The sequence below is a fragment of the Neoarthrinium moseri genome (assembly GCF_022829205.1).
Source record: "Neoarthrinium moseri strain CBS 164.80 chromosome Unknown scaffold6_Wmoseri_CBS_16480, whole genome shotgun sequence".
NCBI lineage: Eukaryota > Fungi > Ascomycota > Sordariomycetes > Amphisphaeriales > Apiosporaceae > Neoarthrinium > Neoarthrinium moseri.
In genome coordinates, this window is record NW_026055120.1 from 401,113 (window position 1) to 417,502 (window position 16,390).

The window sequence follows — 16,390 nt, forward strand, 5'->3', positions numbered from 1 at the left end:
GATAAGAGGAAAGTGGAGGACGACTGCCAGAAGACCATCGCATTTTTACAACAGCATTCATCCAGCTCGCTGCTGGCTTTCACGCACATTGACGACGCCATCATGAGACATTTCTCTGTTCTAATCAATCCCTCATTGGCATGAAAGGGGCATAGATCCGGGGTTCTAGGTTGCTTTTTTTCTGCTTTTTCGGCGTTCATCCATCCTTCTGTAGGATTTGGGGCCTCATGATATCCCGCTTTTCTTTTGTCATCATAACCAAACATCAATACTTTGTCCAGAGCGTCCCCACGAGGATTGCTCCGGGGGGGCTTTTGGAGATTTCACCTGGCTGGCCTCGATGCCGCCTGTGGCGGTAATCAAAACCGGCCCCTATTTCATAATGTCGCACCGACTGGGTGTTCGACCGTCATGTACGCACTGCCCGAAGTTGGCGTGCTGGAGGGTAGGGTATGGGAGCTATAGATAGGTAGTCTTATTGAACTCCGACGAATTGGAGGTTACGAACCAAATTCTCTCTTTCCGGCATCCCCTCTCTCTATTCGACTCGTCATAGAACCACCATTAGCCATAGCCCATGCATAGCAAATGAACCAGATCCGATTCACCTGCCCAGCACAACCTACCGAATCCGGGCAAGCATCCTCCATCCGAACGCTGCACAACACTACGCAAACCCCTGATCGCCATCACGAGACGACCCGAACCAGACTTGCACACTCAATTTGCGCTCCAACCTGCATATCCGGGACTCTATATTTAGCAGCTTGGGCCCGTCGGATGCAGAATGCTTTTTCGCCTGGCCGGGTAAATACGCGTCCACGTGAAGCCTCACCCGCTCCGAGGGCAGGACTTTGTCTGTGCTTCTTGTGCCGTGCCGTCCGTCCAGTATGCCGTTTTTCTCAAGGAGAAGAATGATCGCCCTCGGGTCATCGAAGAGTTTCCTGGGTGTGAGCGAAACATGGGTGTGTCACGTGGGTTGTGTTTCGGTATGGCTCGGCCTTGGATGGCTTGCGGCTGAGTGGTAGTGGCCTCGAGCTCAGATGATGCTGATTGGATGAGAGAGACCAAGTAAGGCTGCGGCTGAACTTGAGCGCTTCTCTCAACATTACGGTTCACTGATGCCCTGGATCCTGGTCCACCATGCTTCCGGTAGTAAAAATTGACTATGCAGAAGTAAAGATCCATGCGCTGATTCCAAGCTGACTCATTGGCGTACCTTACACCCGGAAGCTATCATGCGCCTCCTCGACACCAAGACCTTCGTTCTCAAGGACTTCATCGGCTCCAACACCCCGCCCTATGCCATCCTGTCTCACACCTGGGAGGACGATGAGGTTCTCTTCCAGGACATGGGAAACCTAGACCTTGCTCGTCGAAAAAAGGGCTGGTCCAAGGTCGAGCGGTGCTGCGAACAGGCGCGCAATGATGCCTGGGACTGGGTCTGGATCGATACGTGCTGCATCGACAAGAGCTCGAGCGCCGAACTCTCGGAGTCTATCAACTCTATGTGTATGTGCAAGCTGGACCCTTTTACTACCCGTTTTGAGAAGTCTGGAGCGCCAGAGGCGCGGGAAAGTTGCTGACTTATTATGCTGCAGTCAAGTGGTACAGGCGTGCAATGGTTTGCTACGCATACTTGAGTGATGTTGCAAACCGCGCGGATTTCAAGCGGATACTGACGTTCATCAAACCTGGTTTAGACCTAGAGGATAAGGAAAAAGGCTTCGAACAGCCGATTCGATGGTTCTACCGGTCTTGGACCCTCCAGGAGCTGATTGCACCTCTCGTGGTACACTTCTTTGGGGCTTCGTGGTGTTATCTAGGCAGCAAAAAAGGATTCACACAGCAGCTTTCGGAGTCCACTGGGATTGACAGTGGAGTTCTCAACCACACGATATCATTGGGATCCATATCAGCCGCTACGAAAATGTGGTGGGCATGTAGCCGAACCGCCACCAGGGTCGAAGATGTGTCCTACAGCCTGCTGGGAATATTCGACGTCAACATGCCCTTGATCTACGGCGAGGGCGACAAGGCATTTCTGCGCCTGCAGCAGCATATCTTACAGGCAACTGAGGATCATAGCTTACTTGCGTTCGACCTACACATGACTTTCCTGGTTGATAGTTTCTACTTTCGCAACAAGCCAATTGCCAGGTCGCCGCAGGACTTCTCGGACAGAGTTGCTTTCAGTCCTATCATAGATCGGAACGGAGGTAATCCACGCTTTGTTTATGACAGCCACCACGACGGACCCAGTTTGAAGATCAATCTACCAGTGATGCGTGTTGCTCGGAACAACTCAAACTTGAAAATAGAATTTGAGCATGGCACCTCCGGCCACGACCCTTACGTCACCCTGGCTGCATTAAACTTGTTAGCCAGTCGAGAAGATAAGATAGATGGAACCACCATCTTCTACCCTCGACAAGGCACATTTGGCAAACTAGACTGGACCCCCCAACGGGACAGACTGTCAGTCGTGCTCATGCTACTTACGCGCAACGATGACCGCAACATCACGGAGAAGATGAGCCAGTATATACTGGTACCCCACAAGGAGGTGCAAGATTGGCCGAAGGAGGAATGCTACATTGTTTTCAACAAGGATCAAGACCTCCTCGTGAACGGCCTCGGAGACGGCCTCGAGCCGCAGGCGTTGCCCGCATCGTTGTGCCCTGCGGCGAGCGACAACAGCTACAGAATAGCCGATTACTTTCAGCACACCTCCTACTACCGCTCCAGGCGGCAATTCTACGAATGCTACTGGGTCCTCACGTGTCCGGGGCGTGTGTCCACCTTCGCATGGGCGAGGGTGAACCTGTCGAGCAAACGGGTTGCTTGGAATATCGAGCCAACCCCCACCGACGATCTCATGGAGTACCTCCGACGGAAGCGATACGGCGAAGGTCCAAGGGACTTTGAGCTCCCCGACTCAACCCCTGCGGCCGAGCTCCGCATGGCGCTGGACGATGAGCTGGACGTGGTGCTCGTCCTCGAGAGGGGTGAGGCAGCAGCGGGGAAAGTGCCAGTCAAAATACTGTTCAAGGTGCAGAAGAGCCTCTCCTACGACGATGCAGCCCAGTCCAAGTGGTGTCCGCATCCAAGCCAGCAAGGGCGGTGCGCCTGTTTCTCATCATCTCAGGATCATCCTCCGCTGCCCACATGGCGGTCGGGACATGATGCATCCGATGAAGAAGAAGCATATGGAAAGTACAGCGTGAGCCTATCACCATATTCCTCTTACAATGAGCGGCTGTGATTGAAAACCCAAGTAGGCGACTTCTGGCTGCTTGAATTAGTCCTACACTTATAAGACGAGGTGTTCTCTTGTAGCGTCATCGGAGCATTCCCGAACTCTAGGTTTGACAGAAATTTAGAGAAGTAACCCAAGGCGTAATCAGTGCATTCGATTGATAGCATATTTCAAGATTGAGCTTTTCGTCCATTGTTCTTTATTGTGACCATTCTATTGAACGTGACAATCCCATTGTCCTTGGGATGTTATTCCAATTCATATATGTATTTTATCGCGAGGTGTTTCAGATCCCGCAGCCCTTCTGGAATTAATCCCAACACCAATTTTCTAACTACGTCGTTGCTACGCGACACTGGATTTGCTTGCGACACGGCATCGATCCAATCACCTGTACTGTCGAGCCCAGTTATAAAGACAATGAGTGACCAAGATATCGCCAAGTTGAGTGCGTGCCCCTGACGAAGCCACTCCCCATCACAATCCTAATGCCCTATAGAACTTCTCGCAGACATTCAAATTAAGCTGAGAAAGCTGTCACCAACCGACCTGCGCCGGCTAATCATGCAGCTGGCCGTAGACAGCAATGGTTTGTCACCGGGGCAGATTATCCAAAATATTTCTGGCAAACTTATCGAAGAAGCCTCCATCACCGACCCAGAGTACAGGGCCACTCCGGACAATGGCCACTGGGCATGCAGGCGGTGCCGCAAAGAGTTGGTGATTGGCATGAGCTTTACCTGTCCCGCACATCCTGGTCAGTTTCCAAGTATGAATAAGACAGCGCCGTTCTATAGCTTATAGTGCGCTAGGCTCGATCGAGAGAGTTTCTTCCAGAAAGCAGGATCTGGACAACGGCCGCGTAGTCCGGGAAGTGACAGAGTACCGGTACCAGTGGTCCTGCTGCAAGGAAAGAGAGGGCAGGACCACTGGCTGCAAGTCCGCAATTCACAACTTTCAGTACATCATCCACAAGTCCTGACAGGCACCTACTCGTTCCCAATTGGGGTTGCTATAAGGCAAATAGCCTACATTACGGGTTGGGGAGTCAATTTCAAGTGGCGTTCGGATGGTGCAGAGATCGTCTTTGCAATAGCCGGTCGTTTTGATGCGGTGAAAAGAGTCTGGCATCTCATATTGTGAGATATGGCTATGACATATGATAGCGCTTTGAGTGCGGCTGCCATTAACAAAAAGTCATATTTCTATAGAGTATATGATCCACAGAACGGAGCCACAATGTAGAGACCTCACAGAAGATGGGACATATATCACCTACGCAGGGCTTGCGCAAATATGTCATGAAGTGTGTTATGAGTCTCGACAATTTGCCTTGTGGTCGAGAACAAAAGTTAAGCATGCGAACTGGAGGTTTGTACGTCATTAAGACTATATATGCCTTCTACAACGATATGGAGGTGGAAATTATGAACACGAAGGGGTGTGTCTTCTAAGGGCGCGCACTCCCTTGATGTTGCATCCGCTTCACTTGAGTTAAGCTTTACGTGTACGACATTCAATGCGGGTTACCGGCCAAACTTTTCAAAAATGCCAATTGCTTTATAATATTTGGAATTGTACTGAAATGCCATGCTGCTATCATTATCAAATTCCGTGCGTGTGTACTAGAGAAACGAAAGCATACTCTACTTCCAGAGTATTCCAAACGTACCAAAGTAAATACTCAAAATTGGTATCACTAATGAATAGGGTTGAAATGTTTTCACTACAGCGCTTGACACAAAGTGAAAAATGGGTTCGATTGATGGAAGGGACAAAACATTAAAGGTATCATTGACTCTCAACTTGCGGCATTCCTATTCTGATTCCCTCCACAGCCTAGCGACCCAACACGAGATTAGCAAGTTCGTGCTTTTGTCCCCAAGATCAACTCTTATTTCCAGCGTGGGCAATATTCGACGATAACCTGGCCAGTCCTGTTTCTTTTCTACAGCCACGACCTTCCTAGTCGCCCAGTCTAACCAGCGAGTCTCGCCCTTTGCGCTCATTTTGCTCCGCAATCCTCGCTTGACGCGAAAGAAGCCCGGGATCTTCCAGTTCCCAGTTCCCCATCCGGGAATCATGGTTGCCTCCTCAAAAGTGGCACGTCTAGAGCCTTTCCCGAACAGCAGCACCTCCGTTCGCTGACCAATGTACAGGTAGTGAGGCGTCCGGCTGGGCAGGATTTGGTATAGATCGCTTGTCCGACTTTGGCGGATGTTCCCCTCACCGCCGGTCGAAGTTAACCTGTAGTGCAGTCTGCCCACTTCCAAACTACCATGGCTCTGTATGTCGCGTGGATCGCGGCTGACCTTGTACATTGCGACTGCTGGTGGCCCTGAAGGGAAGACCAGTGTTTTGTCCAACGTGAAAGAAGGCAGTTCCGCACTGTGGATCTGCGAGCGTGGATCTGAGATGTTCGCCGCTGCATAGGATGGCGGTTCTGCCATGTGGATTACGTTCGAAAGGTGGCTCTTGCAGCCCACCATGAAGCGAGCATGTCAAATATGAGATTTGGGTTTCATCGTGAGCTGCAAGATTGAGAAGTACCAGTTTTTGGTGCCTATTTGCTGAGCCACAGGAACTTATTGCCTCGGTACGTACCAAACCCGACCGCAGTTTAACTGAGACTAGGGCCAAATAGGCCGGGAAGCTTACCCCACGTGACTAAAGTTCCACTATAACGTGAGATGATCGGAACTCGTTGAAGAAGTTCCTGACAGTTGTGGTTTGAATATCTCTACTAGAGATTGGTGAATTGTAAAGCCAGTCCATGTGTTAGCACATGTGCCAGGCTAGCTCCATGACCCACTCACTCACGGATTATTTGACACGCTGATTGTCTATGTTCATAAAATTTTATCTCTCTGCCGGTTTGTAAGAGGTCCTCCTACATAGTATGTGGGATTATGAGTCTGAAAATCTTGCACCCGTTCCTAAAGTCCCATTTTTTGATGACACAACTCATGAAATTCCCCAAACTTCTATGATTGCGTCCTCGTAGACAATCCTAAATCGCCTGGATCCCCTATCGTCACGTTCTTGACACTGCAGCCACTCGTGGGTGGGGTATACGTCCCACTCAGAGCTTTGCTCAAGAAAGCAAACGCTTGTGCACTCTGGTTATCTTGCTCGTCCTTGTGCGTACCAAGTGTGTTACGCTGATACTCAATGGTAGCGTCAGCGGTGCAGTATTTTTGGACAAGGGCGTCTGTGTCGCCGATCGGACTGATCTCATCTTGGATCGCCTTATAAACGAAGAGCGGCATCTGAGGAATACCGTGATACCCCATCTTTCCATCACTATCGATCACGGCCATAACTTTAGGATCTAAGAAATCGGCAATGCCGCCCGTGAAGTAGTCGTAGATATTCTCGAAAGCAAACTTGGGAGCCCCTTGGCTGAGGGTTAAGTTTCTTACCGAGAGAAACTTTGCTGCGTTCTGCTTGCCAGTGGTCTTCAGTTTGGCAAACAGATAATCTTCTACGTCAGGAAATTGGCTGCAAAGTCCAACAACGCCTGGCGGTATGAGTCCTGCACTGTATGTCTTGGTGACGGTGTTGAAGACGTTGAAAACGTCAGGAGTCAAGCCTCCTATAGCGACTCCACTGAAGTTAAGCTCTGGCGCATACTGAGTCTGCAATTCGGCAGCCCATTCACTTCCTAACGCACCGCCAGAATATCCCCACATGCCTAGGCGGGCACCAGAAAGCCCAGGAAGACCAAGATCTGAGGACAGAGATGCTCGTACCGCATCCAGGGTTGCATGACCAGACATGACCCCAGCGATAACTTCATTTTATTAGCAATGATGCCGGTAAACCTCTGGTCGCGTAACCTACATGAAGCAAGGTTACCTTCATAATCTGGTACTGTAACATGCCAGCCTATTCTGAGAGACTCTTCTATCTCGGATATGCAGTTTGCGGGAGTATGGCCGTTTCTGACCAAGCCCGACAAGGTATAGCTTGGACCAGCGTCCAAATCGGCGGAGTCATAGGGGACCTGATACGAAAGCAAAGCCTTGTAGGTGCTTGCAGGCATTTTGGGCACAAGGAGGGTCGTCACAGCCCATGAGGCTTGATAACGGCTGCCTGTGGTACGATAGAGAATGTTGTACGCGGATCCGACATTATCGATTGATGAACCGAGATATCCTTGAGCACTCCGCACACGCAGTACATCTCCAGGAGCCGCGGCTTCCCAGCCAGCCGGCGCTGTGTACCATGGATCCTGCTTTGGTGGTACTGGAACAGCATCAGACTCGGATCGGAGCCGGAGACCCTTAGGAAATGCTGAGACGGCTCCGAGCAGAGTCGATAGTAGTAGAAAAGCGAGCGGCAGCATGACGGAACCGGAAAAAGAGAACGCCTGGCCTCAAAGGTGATGGTTATATGTGGAGGCATATGCTGAAGAGCATCGCGGGTATATCCAACTTAATATTTCGAGATGGAGAGGGTTTTCAGGCTGATCCTCGCTACGCTCTTTTTGGAAATCTCTGGCATCGGCCAAGACGCGTAGGGCTGGCGAAAGCATGCTGATCGTTTACGTCCTTTGGTCGTATTGCTCTGTCCAGGAGTCCATGTCTAGCCTACGGATGTAGTAGGACCCATTGGATGGCATTCTCAGTCTGACGATTGGCAATCTCACTCAGACGAACTGCGCAGCCGAAATGCGCGGCCTTGATGGAGCATCGCCCTTGTGCTGCCAAATGTCGTGGCGGATGGCTTACCGACGGAGGCCTAAGGTTGTTTGGAAGGTCTGAACTCGAAGCCAATACACATGCCCATTGAGATTGTAAGGACCACCTGCTAGATTAGGCGACGAAATCGAAGGAAAAGAGATCTTGATGCAACGCTGGTGTTGGGACCAATAGGAGGATGAAGCGACCATGGTGTGCAGCTTGCATAACATGTGAAGCTGAAATGTGGGGAATATTAAAGAACGACTCGTCTGTAGTCAGTTGTTGAATGGTTGACATCCCGTCCATTTCGTGGCGTTCTTTCAGTGGGAGGCTTATAGAAGCCCCCCTAAATACAACGGCGTAATATTGATGTTAGGATTAACTCCCCGCATTGAGCCCCCTGCTTGAGAATGAGTACCGTATCCGCCATTGTCGTTCATCACATAGAAGGTAACATGCAAATCGAACCATGCGGCTTCGAAGCGAACCTGGGCGCTCTACTACACTGAGCCTATCGCCCTGTCTTGGTAGTCCTGTACTCGAGGCTAGAATCGAGATGCCTTCTTCGTGGTGCCCAATGTGATCGGTTAATGGCGCGTTAATGGCGCATGCAGGAGCTGGCTTTCTCCCTTTTCAATCCGATTACCCAATGCGGCTTTGTATTAAAAACATCCATACGTTGCTTGCAAATCACCCTATGGTTGTTGGCTCCTGCTGAGCGGAGCAGAAGTTGCCCCATTCAAGTACATTGATGGATGACCCATGGTCACCAGCATTGCTCTGCGCTCGCCTAAAGCCTGCCGACTTCCGGACCCGCATAACGACAGAAACACGGCTATCGGTCGGCTTATTCGCGACATGGTATGGCTATGTCGGCTGCTGTCTTGACAATATTGGTGCATGGCAAAAGAGGACCCAGCATTGTGACTGCAAAACCCAGCCTAAGGTGCTCCATCAAGGCCATTCCGCAGAATCAACGGTTTGGAGTGCCAGTTAATTACTTATTTCATCAGCGAGGCTTTCACTTATTCCCCGGTACGAAGTCGGTCAATACCCGCTTACCGTATCTTGTAGACATGCATCAGACCTGGAAGGTTGCATGGTGTATGGTTTATGGAGAATCTGAGTCAAGCCTTAGATTGGTTCGCAAATCAGTGCAAAGGGAGATCGACTATTCGGCCCGAAATTGACATATCTGTATCCGTGTTGTCGCATTATCAACTAATGTAACAGCTTTGATTACGGAAAACCCCAGCTTAAGCACAATTTCTCTGCCATTTGTTGCTGTTGTTTCGAGTTGCCAACTGGTGGTTTGTCCAAGAAAGCCACCACCGGCTCCCGAGATAGATCCCTGATGTCCACTGGTTGGCACGTTATCCACTGGTCGGCACGTTAGGCGATACCACTCTCAAAGCTGGAAGCGATTTCTACAGTGAGACTTCTTTGTTGACTATTTAGGAAGTTGGTTGTCGGATTTTATCACAAGACTTTCGTAGTAGTCCAAATAGTCTTGGCTTATGGCTTTGCGGCTAGCTGCGGGTCTCACAGATTGTGGCTCTGCTCTGGTCAGAGCCATTTCTTCCATTGTCCATAGAAAATGCTTCTTGCTCGGTTCGTGTACGATTTCCGGACTAGGGTCTGATCTCCCCAAAGGAATTTTGACTGCAATGTAGTGTGGGAATCAAGAGCACATAACAAGCACTCGTCACTGGGAATCCATTAATTCATTGATATACGCTAATATATGGATATTGGATACATGGTATGATCAAAGCACTATTGGAAGTGATCGCAAGGGTACTCAAATTATATTTGGGCGCGAACTTGAGGTATAACCTCCTCAAAGTGCTCTAGGGCTTTCGAACTACTGTGTGAAGCACACAGACAACACGAGTACGACTGCCGGCAAAATAAACAAATACCATGAGTGCTGTGCCATGGGAGCCCCGAATTGGGAGCTCGGAGAACTTCCTGAGGAGCTAACAATAGAACTTGGAGAGTTTTCTCGTCTAGTCGTGCCCGTTGGCGTTGCTGCTACAGTTGTTGTTACGCTTGCACCAGCTGCATCTGTGGTTGTGATCACCGAAGATGGTAATGAATACGGTACATATGTAGCAAGAGTGTACATACTCTTCGACCCAAACTTGTCGGTCGTCGTAATGACCTCAAAGGCCAACGATGCTGGTATTGCGATGGTTCTGGTGACTGGCAAGTCCATATCGTCTGTAGTAGTGACAACTGAAGAGAGCGAGGCTGTGTGGACCGCGAAGGTCTCTAAGATAGTTGATCCACCGTTGTTTGTAGATGTAACTACTAAAGAAGCTGGTTGTGTGTGCATAGCACCGGTAGGTGGGGTACTCGACTTTGCATTGTCTGTGTTGGCCGCCGCCGTTGAGCTAGGCTGAGAGGTCTCCTCGGCTGACTTTCCTATATCCAAAGAGTTAGACACTATTCCAGTGGCCGTTTATGTACCATAACATTGTAGTGCCCATCCGATACTGGCTTGGAATCGGTCGGCTCACGGTGGACAAACTAGGAGATGGGGGCCAGCCTTACTGCTAGTAGTCATTGAGTCATCATAACTCACATGATTTGTCGTAAGCCATCGTGTTGCGACAAAATTTCCCAGGTTTGGGCCAGCCCCACCAGGTCTACAGACATTTATCGCCTGTTGATCAGGAAAAAGCTCCACGACCCGGTTCCACGATTCGAATAGAGTTTGTTCAACGCCTGCAGGGATAAAGTCATATGAGAGTCCACTCGGATCCGTTACATTTTTTGGAAAGAGAGATCCTGATGTCGGCTGCGGATTGGTGGTGATTCTCGTTGTTGGCCCGTAGGGCCGACCAGAATCTTTGGTGCCCGTGGAACATTGGGTGCTACTCCCGTTGCGGATATCGAGTGTTCCATCCCAGCCGTATTCGTCTGGCCACGCAATGAATGGGGTTGGAAACGCGCTAGAATCATCAGGCTCTATGCTGTGTAATAGGATATCACTTTGACTTACACGATGGTAACGCTGGCCTTGGAAGATCGAGTATATGTGATAGTCCTAACGCGTGTCCCTCCCGCATTCGTTTCCGGTGGGATGAATCCAGATGGGAAACTGGTAATTGTGCTGGTGACGTCAAGTGCGGTGTTTATGACTGTGATCACTGTAGCGATTGCGGTTACATCGGAGATGGTCCTGTCATACGCCCCCCAGCGTTCATCCGGTGTCCACATCCATACTGTGGCATCCGGCATCAGTATTCGGCAATCAGTGGCACAGCTGGAGTTTTGAACTATTCATGTTCGCAAGTCAGTAATGTTTCTCTTTTCCGAATTGAAAGCTTTCCACGGACCTTGTGCTCTGACTGTCAGGGCCAGAAAGGCCCCAGAGACCAACGAACGAATAGACATGATCTCAGGCGACCGAAGTATTAGACTCACGAGGAATCATGACACTCTTTTCCCGCACAGATTCCCTGATATGTACTGTCTTTGGAGACAAGGCTCGTAACCATCCAGAGAAGCGTCAGCAACACCCCCAATACAAAGACCATCTCGGTTGGTCGGTGCCTTGATAGAAAAAGCAAATCCGGAAGGGTAAGGCATGGATCTGCCGCGCCCAGAAACGAGGAACATGGGTAGCGATTGGCTGTGATTTGCCGCCCCCAAAATAGAGCTGAAGCACAGCCACTGCCGCTGCATGATTCTACAGCGGCTACGCATTTCAATCTAACAGCTCTCCACAGGCGAGTTTTCCTATTGGTTATTGAGACGCGGCTAAGACCGTGGAGTCCCTCGTAATATGCAAGAGGTGTTACCACACCGACGATGTCTATATTTGAAACACAGGGCTGTAATCCTTCTTGCGCTCTTGTCCATATGGCAGGCGTGATAACTGCAAGATTACCTTGTTATAACCTTTCAAAAAAAAATTCATACTGAAAGAGACCAGTGGCCGTCCTAATCACAATGATCGGCAGTGGCATTGACCATTGCCAACAGCCCCCTATGGACACACTCAAACCGAAATCGTATCGCCTTGCCAATACCGGATTACTTTTGTTTTTGAACGTCATCAACTCTGCTTTTTTCAGCATAATCATTGTTTTCGTACAGGCCACCTTCAATGCGAAGGGTCGATCGGATCAAAATGCGCATCTGGACAGCCTTGATAAGCTAGATGCCAGTTTCATGCTTGCCATGCTTCGCCTGTTACAGGCGCTGCTCTCCACAATGACCGCAATGTCCTTGAGTATGTCATTCGAAGTGATTCAGTGGAGCCTCATGGGTAGAGAAATGGGGCTGCCGTTCACGAGTCTACTAGCCTTGTCACCAACGACGGGCCCGCTTGGAATGCTGAGTCTACTCGGCTCGCTCGAGACAAGATTCTCAAGCAGGTTTTGGGCTTTTCTAAGGTATCAACTGATCGAACCACTTTTGGATAGAACAGGAACTGACCCTCCTGTTAAGAGGCGGCCTCGGTCTGGTGCTATGGCTTTCTACAGTAGTGCTGTTTCGTAAGTCCCTACAAGTCCAAAGAATGTTGACAGTCTGCTCACCTATGCCGCAGTGCAAACCTCACAGGACGTAATATATGACACGTTGAATATACATAATGTCACTGCAGGCGTTGGGTCCTTCCAAGGGTCCTATGTACAGCCTTTCATCGACTTTCTACAGGGCACTCAAGAAGGGTATCCTTACGAGGTTCTACCTTACGGCTACTACGCGCCTGTTTATAACCTTGTCATCAATCCCATGTTCTCCAGTCTCACGGATCCTATTCGTTGTTCAGGAAATAACTGTTACTCCTACCTGTTGAGTGGTGGCCTTGAAATGGTAACGCCATGGATATCCCTGGAGGATTCATCTTTCCCCCTCGTTCAGATCCACGATGTCCCGTCCATTCAACTTGAATATACGTCACTGTCGGATTATCATCGCTTCTCCTCTACGGATTGCAGCATTCTTGGCTCGCCCGCTAGCTCAATCGCAGCACGCCTGTGTCTTTCAATGGACAAGAGTAACGCTGGAACTTTGAACGCCGGTTTGTTCATTTGCCCGGACGGCATGGCCAATGGTACCTGCGAAGTAGACAGCGCGCTTTCAGTACCCAATATTACAACGTCGATGATGGCATTCAGTCGTCATGCGTCCGTTTTAGCAGGCTTAGCCAACTTCAGCATTGTGTCCACCAATTCATTATCGGAGCCAACACAGCTGGTAGACCTAGACCTGCCTTCTTACAAGTTAGCCTTAACTTGGCTCCTCAACTATACGGCCTCCAATATACCACCACCATCTGCGATTATACAGAGCTTCTGGACATCTCAAACCCAGCTTGCCTCACCGTCCACTCAAGGTCTCCTAATGCAGAGCTTTCAGTCAATTCTCGCTTTCCCCTACTGGCTGTTCAATGGAAACAACTACGGAAATTTGGATCTGCAGCTGCGAGAAATGATCGATTCGCTCCCACCGGATTTCTACACCCAAGCATGTGTTGTTGCGCCGTATAGCAAAATTCAGTTCAACTACGAAATGTTTATTATATTCATTGTGCTGCAGGGTGCGGCTCTAGTCTTTGTTTGGGTTACACTTGCCTGGGTGTGGATTGCTACGGGTGCCAAGGGAGGTATCAATTTGGCACGGATAACCTCTTTCCCTCTTTTTGATGTTGCTTTCAAGAGTAATTCTGAGGGTTATCAGGGAAAGGCGCGAGATCTGCTGTTGGCAGATTCGTCAGACGCATTATTTCTCACGCAAGATGTCAGAGCTCAGGCGAAAAGATTCAATTGACCAAAAGCCTGGCGTGGAACTTTTCAGGGAACTGCAATGTTGTTCACGCAGTGTACCTGTGCACTGTTACATCGCAGCGAACGGCGGAGGCATCTTGAAGGTCAGCAGCCAATCACATACATTTGCCTCCTGAGACACGACAGATGCATTGGGGATACATTGGATCGTGGTTCCAAGTCGTTCGAGCTCTGGCTCGCTTGATGCCCCTTGCAAGTTACCAAGGTAGTTTTTCCTGCAATGGGATTGCTGCTAGCTCTTACCACGGGCCTTATTCTAGCATGCTAAGGCACGGTGAGCGGCTAAGAAGGCGGGCTATTTCGGCTCCAGCTTCCCCGGACCCCAACATTATCCCCGCATCCAAGGCCAGGATACAAGCCTTGGCCGCGTGCCAATTCAATGTTTACAAGGAATTAGGCTGGAGAATGACATAGACCAGCGCTCCAGCCACATGGATATCGTGCCGATGTGAATCTTCTTAAGACGGGTTGAAGCCCCGTCTTGAACCTGGGACCAGGTGATTCGTGCAATGACCCGGGGCGATATCGTACTCACCAATCAAGATGCCATTTATCCCAGCGGCTGTCCTCAGCCTTATCACGCTCAGCGGTGCTATTGCTCAAGAGATCCAAGTCAACGTACCCTCTGACCTCTCAACCAGAGCGCTTGTTCGAGATGTATATGGATATTCGGTTGAGCCAGTCTGGATAGACAGCTACCTACGCACTCCTTTGGCGGCCACGTTACTGGGACACATAGGCGATGTGACTGGCAAAGCACCCCCAATCCGCGTTGGCGGCAACACGGCAGACCAAACGTATCAGCATGACTCTCTGCCCACTGGCAACAACTCTGTAGCTATACCATCACCGTTAACTGCCAAGCAGTTCAACATCACGCCGGCTTGGTATGAGACGTGGGGTAACTATTTCCCTGAAGGAACCGATCTTATCTACACGCTCAACCTTGCCGTCAATACTTCAGCCTGGGCCAACGCGGTGGCACAGGCCGAGGCCGCACATGCTGCGCTGGGACAGAAGCTGACAAGTTTTGAGTTGGGGAATGAGATCGACCATTTCATCAACAAGCACTGGAGAGATGCAACGTGGGGTGTCCATACCTACATCGAACAATTCCGCAATTTGACCGGTCAGATCACTGGGTCTGATTGGTATAAGGCAGCATCGAACCCGCCGAAATTCCAATCTGGTGTCTTTGCAGACCCTCCATGGGTGCCTGATCAACAGGATGAGATTGATGATTTCAGCATAGAGAATCTCACCGCTGTGGAGACTGCGCAGGACCGCGAGATCATCTCAAGCTATGCGACGCACTTGTACCCTCAGTCGACGTGTGATACCAAGCGATGGTATCGCATGCGGCTTGATCTCCTGTCCAATCACACCACCCTCTGGTTGAACGTCTCGCAGTACGTTCCCCAGGTTGCAGCCGCAGATGCTGCAGGCGCCCCACTCGTCATGGGCGAGACCAACTCTGTGAGCTGCTCCGGAAAGAGTGGTATCAGTGATACGTTTGGCGCTGCATTGTGGGGTGTAGACTATGTCCTCATGGCCGCTTCTATCGGGTTTCAGAAGGTCTACTTCCACCTAGGAGCACAAAGCGAATACAGCAGCTTTACGCCAGTGGAATACGATTTGAAAGGGGAACACCTTGTGCCAGGGATCAGAGCCGGCTGGTACGGACATTACTTCGTATCCAAGGTGGCTGCAGCGACCAATAACGAAAGTCTCAGCATCGCGGCAATTCCTGACGCCAACTCAAGCTCGCTAAGTGGCTATGCTGTTTATGGAGGCACACAGAAGACATTGAAGAAACTGGTCTTCCTAGATATGGGCGTCTGGAATGGTACCGAGGGCCTGAGCAACCCATCGACGTTGAGCGCAACAGATGGCACCGTTTTCAGCGAGGGTGCGCGGCCGAACAGCACCTTGCAAATCACAACCCCTTGGTGTTCAGGGCGTGCTGTCAAAGTCACCCGACTCACCGGTCCGGGCACGAACGCAAAGAGCAACGTGGCTGTGTCTGGCGTAACCTTTGATCCGGAGACAGGTGCCAAATCAGGTGCAGAGGCTACCGAGACCACTACGGTTGGAGCTACCGGTCTCGTGACTGTTACAATGACTCGTGCCGATGGTGTTCTCCTGGAGGTGTCCGGCACTGATCCTACAAAGTGTGGCAGCTCTGTGGGTACTTCCGCTGCTGCTGGCCGCTTGAGCTGGGACTCATTTGTTTATGCTATTGTGGGCCTCATGGGACTGATACTCTGGTAAACAGCATGATACCTTGAGTATATATGTTTTATCAATTCAGAGCATATTTTAATCAAGAATATCGGCTATGGGTATGTCTTGTTTTGCGTCCAACCGAGCAATTTTAAGTTTTTTGTCTCTCAAATCTTTATGCCCACTGTCTCACTAACTACCCCGCGAATTTTTTTTATATGCAATGCCTGCCATATATACTGGATTGTACTGAAACAGCTTTGCATGAATGGTTCAGATGTTGCCAGGAGCGACTCGAAGGTGCACTTTTGGTTGACTCTGTGTGGGACTTGGGATAAAACTATAGAATGATCACCATGTATCATCACAACTGCATAGCCGCGCAAACTTGAAAGGAGTCGAAGATGAACACGTTGCTT

The 16,390-nt window shown here is 50.1% G+C and overlaps 7 protein-coding genes across 7 annotated transcripts; 4 read left to right on the top strand and 3 right to left on the bottom strand.

Annotated features, from left to right (window-relative positions):
• Positions 1-1,238: 1,238 nt before the first annotated feature.
• On the top strand, positions 1,239-3,265 carry JN550_002694 (uncharacterized protein; the record flags this gene model as incomplete). Its single annotated transcript, XM_049314018.1, has 2 exons — positions 1,239-1,512; positions 1,602-3,265. The coding sequence occupies 2 exons, from the start codon at positions 1,239-1,241 to the stop codon at positions 3,263-3,265; spliced, it is 1,938 nt and encodes a 645-aa protein (XP_049175219.1).
• Positions 3,266-3,679: 414 nt separating this feature from the next.
• Positions 3,680-4,241, top strand: JN550_002695 (uncharacterized protein; the record flags this gene model as incomplete). The annotated part of the gene is made up of 3 exons (XM_049314019.1): positions 3,680-3,707; positions 3,759-4,016; positions 4,072-4,241. 3 exons carry the CDS (start codon positions 3,680-3,682, stop codon positions 4,239-4,241), a joined length of 456 nt encoding a protein of 151 aa, XP_049175220.1.
• Positions 4,242-5,076: 835 nt separating this feature from the next.
• JN550_002696 (uncharacterized protein) lies at positions 5,077-5,709 on the bottom strand (the record flags this gene model as incomplete). Its single annotated transcript, XM_049314021.1, has 1 exon — positions 5,077-5,709. One exon carries the CDS (start codon positions 5,707-5,709, stop codon positions 5,077-5,079), a length of 633 nt encoding a protein of 210 aa, XP_049175221.1.
• Positions 5,710-6,243: 534 nt separating this feature from the next.
• JN550_002697 (uncharacterized protein) lies at positions 6,244-7,607 on the bottom strand (the record flags this gene model as incomplete). The annotated part of the gene is made up of 2 exons (XM_049314022.1): positions 6,244-7,052; positions 7,103-7,607. The coding sequence occupies 2 exons, from the start codon at positions 7,605-7,607 to the stop codon at positions 6,244-6,246; spliced, it is 1,314 nt and encodes a 437-aa protein (XP_049175222.1).
• Positions 7,608-9,808: 2,201 nt separating this feature from the next.
• Positions 9,809-11,346, bottom strand: JN550_002698 (uncharacterized protein; the record flags this gene model as incomplete). Its single annotated transcript, XM_049314023.1, has 5 exons — positions 9,809-10,371; positions 10,467-10,476; positions 10,532-10,901; positions 10,952-11,228; positions 11,289-11,346. 5 exons carry the CDS (start codon positions 11,344-11,346, stop codon positions 9,809-9,811), a joined length of 1,278 nt encoding a protein of 425 aa, XP_049175223.1.
• Positions 11,347-11,904: 558 nt separating this feature from the next.
• On the top strand, positions 11,905-13,731 carry JN550_002699 (uncharacterized protein; the record flags this gene model as incomplete). The annotated part of the gene is made up of 3 exons (XM_049314024.1): positions 11,905-12,187; positions 12,381-12,452; positions 12,506-13,731. 3 exons carry the CDS (start codon positions 11,905-11,907, stop codon positions 13,729-13,731), a joined length of 1,581 nt encoding a protein of 526 aa, XP_049175224.1.
• Positions 13,732-14,291: 560 nt separating this feature from the next.
• On the top strand, positions 14,292-16,019 carry JN550_002700 (uncharacterized protein; the record flags this gene model as incomplete). Its single annotated transcript, XM_049314025.1, has 1 exon — positions 14,292-16,019. The coding sequence occupies one exon, from the start codon at positions 14,292-14,294 to the stop codon at positions 16,017-16,019; it is 1,728 nt and encodes a 575-aa protein (XP_049175225.1).
• Positions 16,020-16,390: the final 371 nt, after the last annotated feature.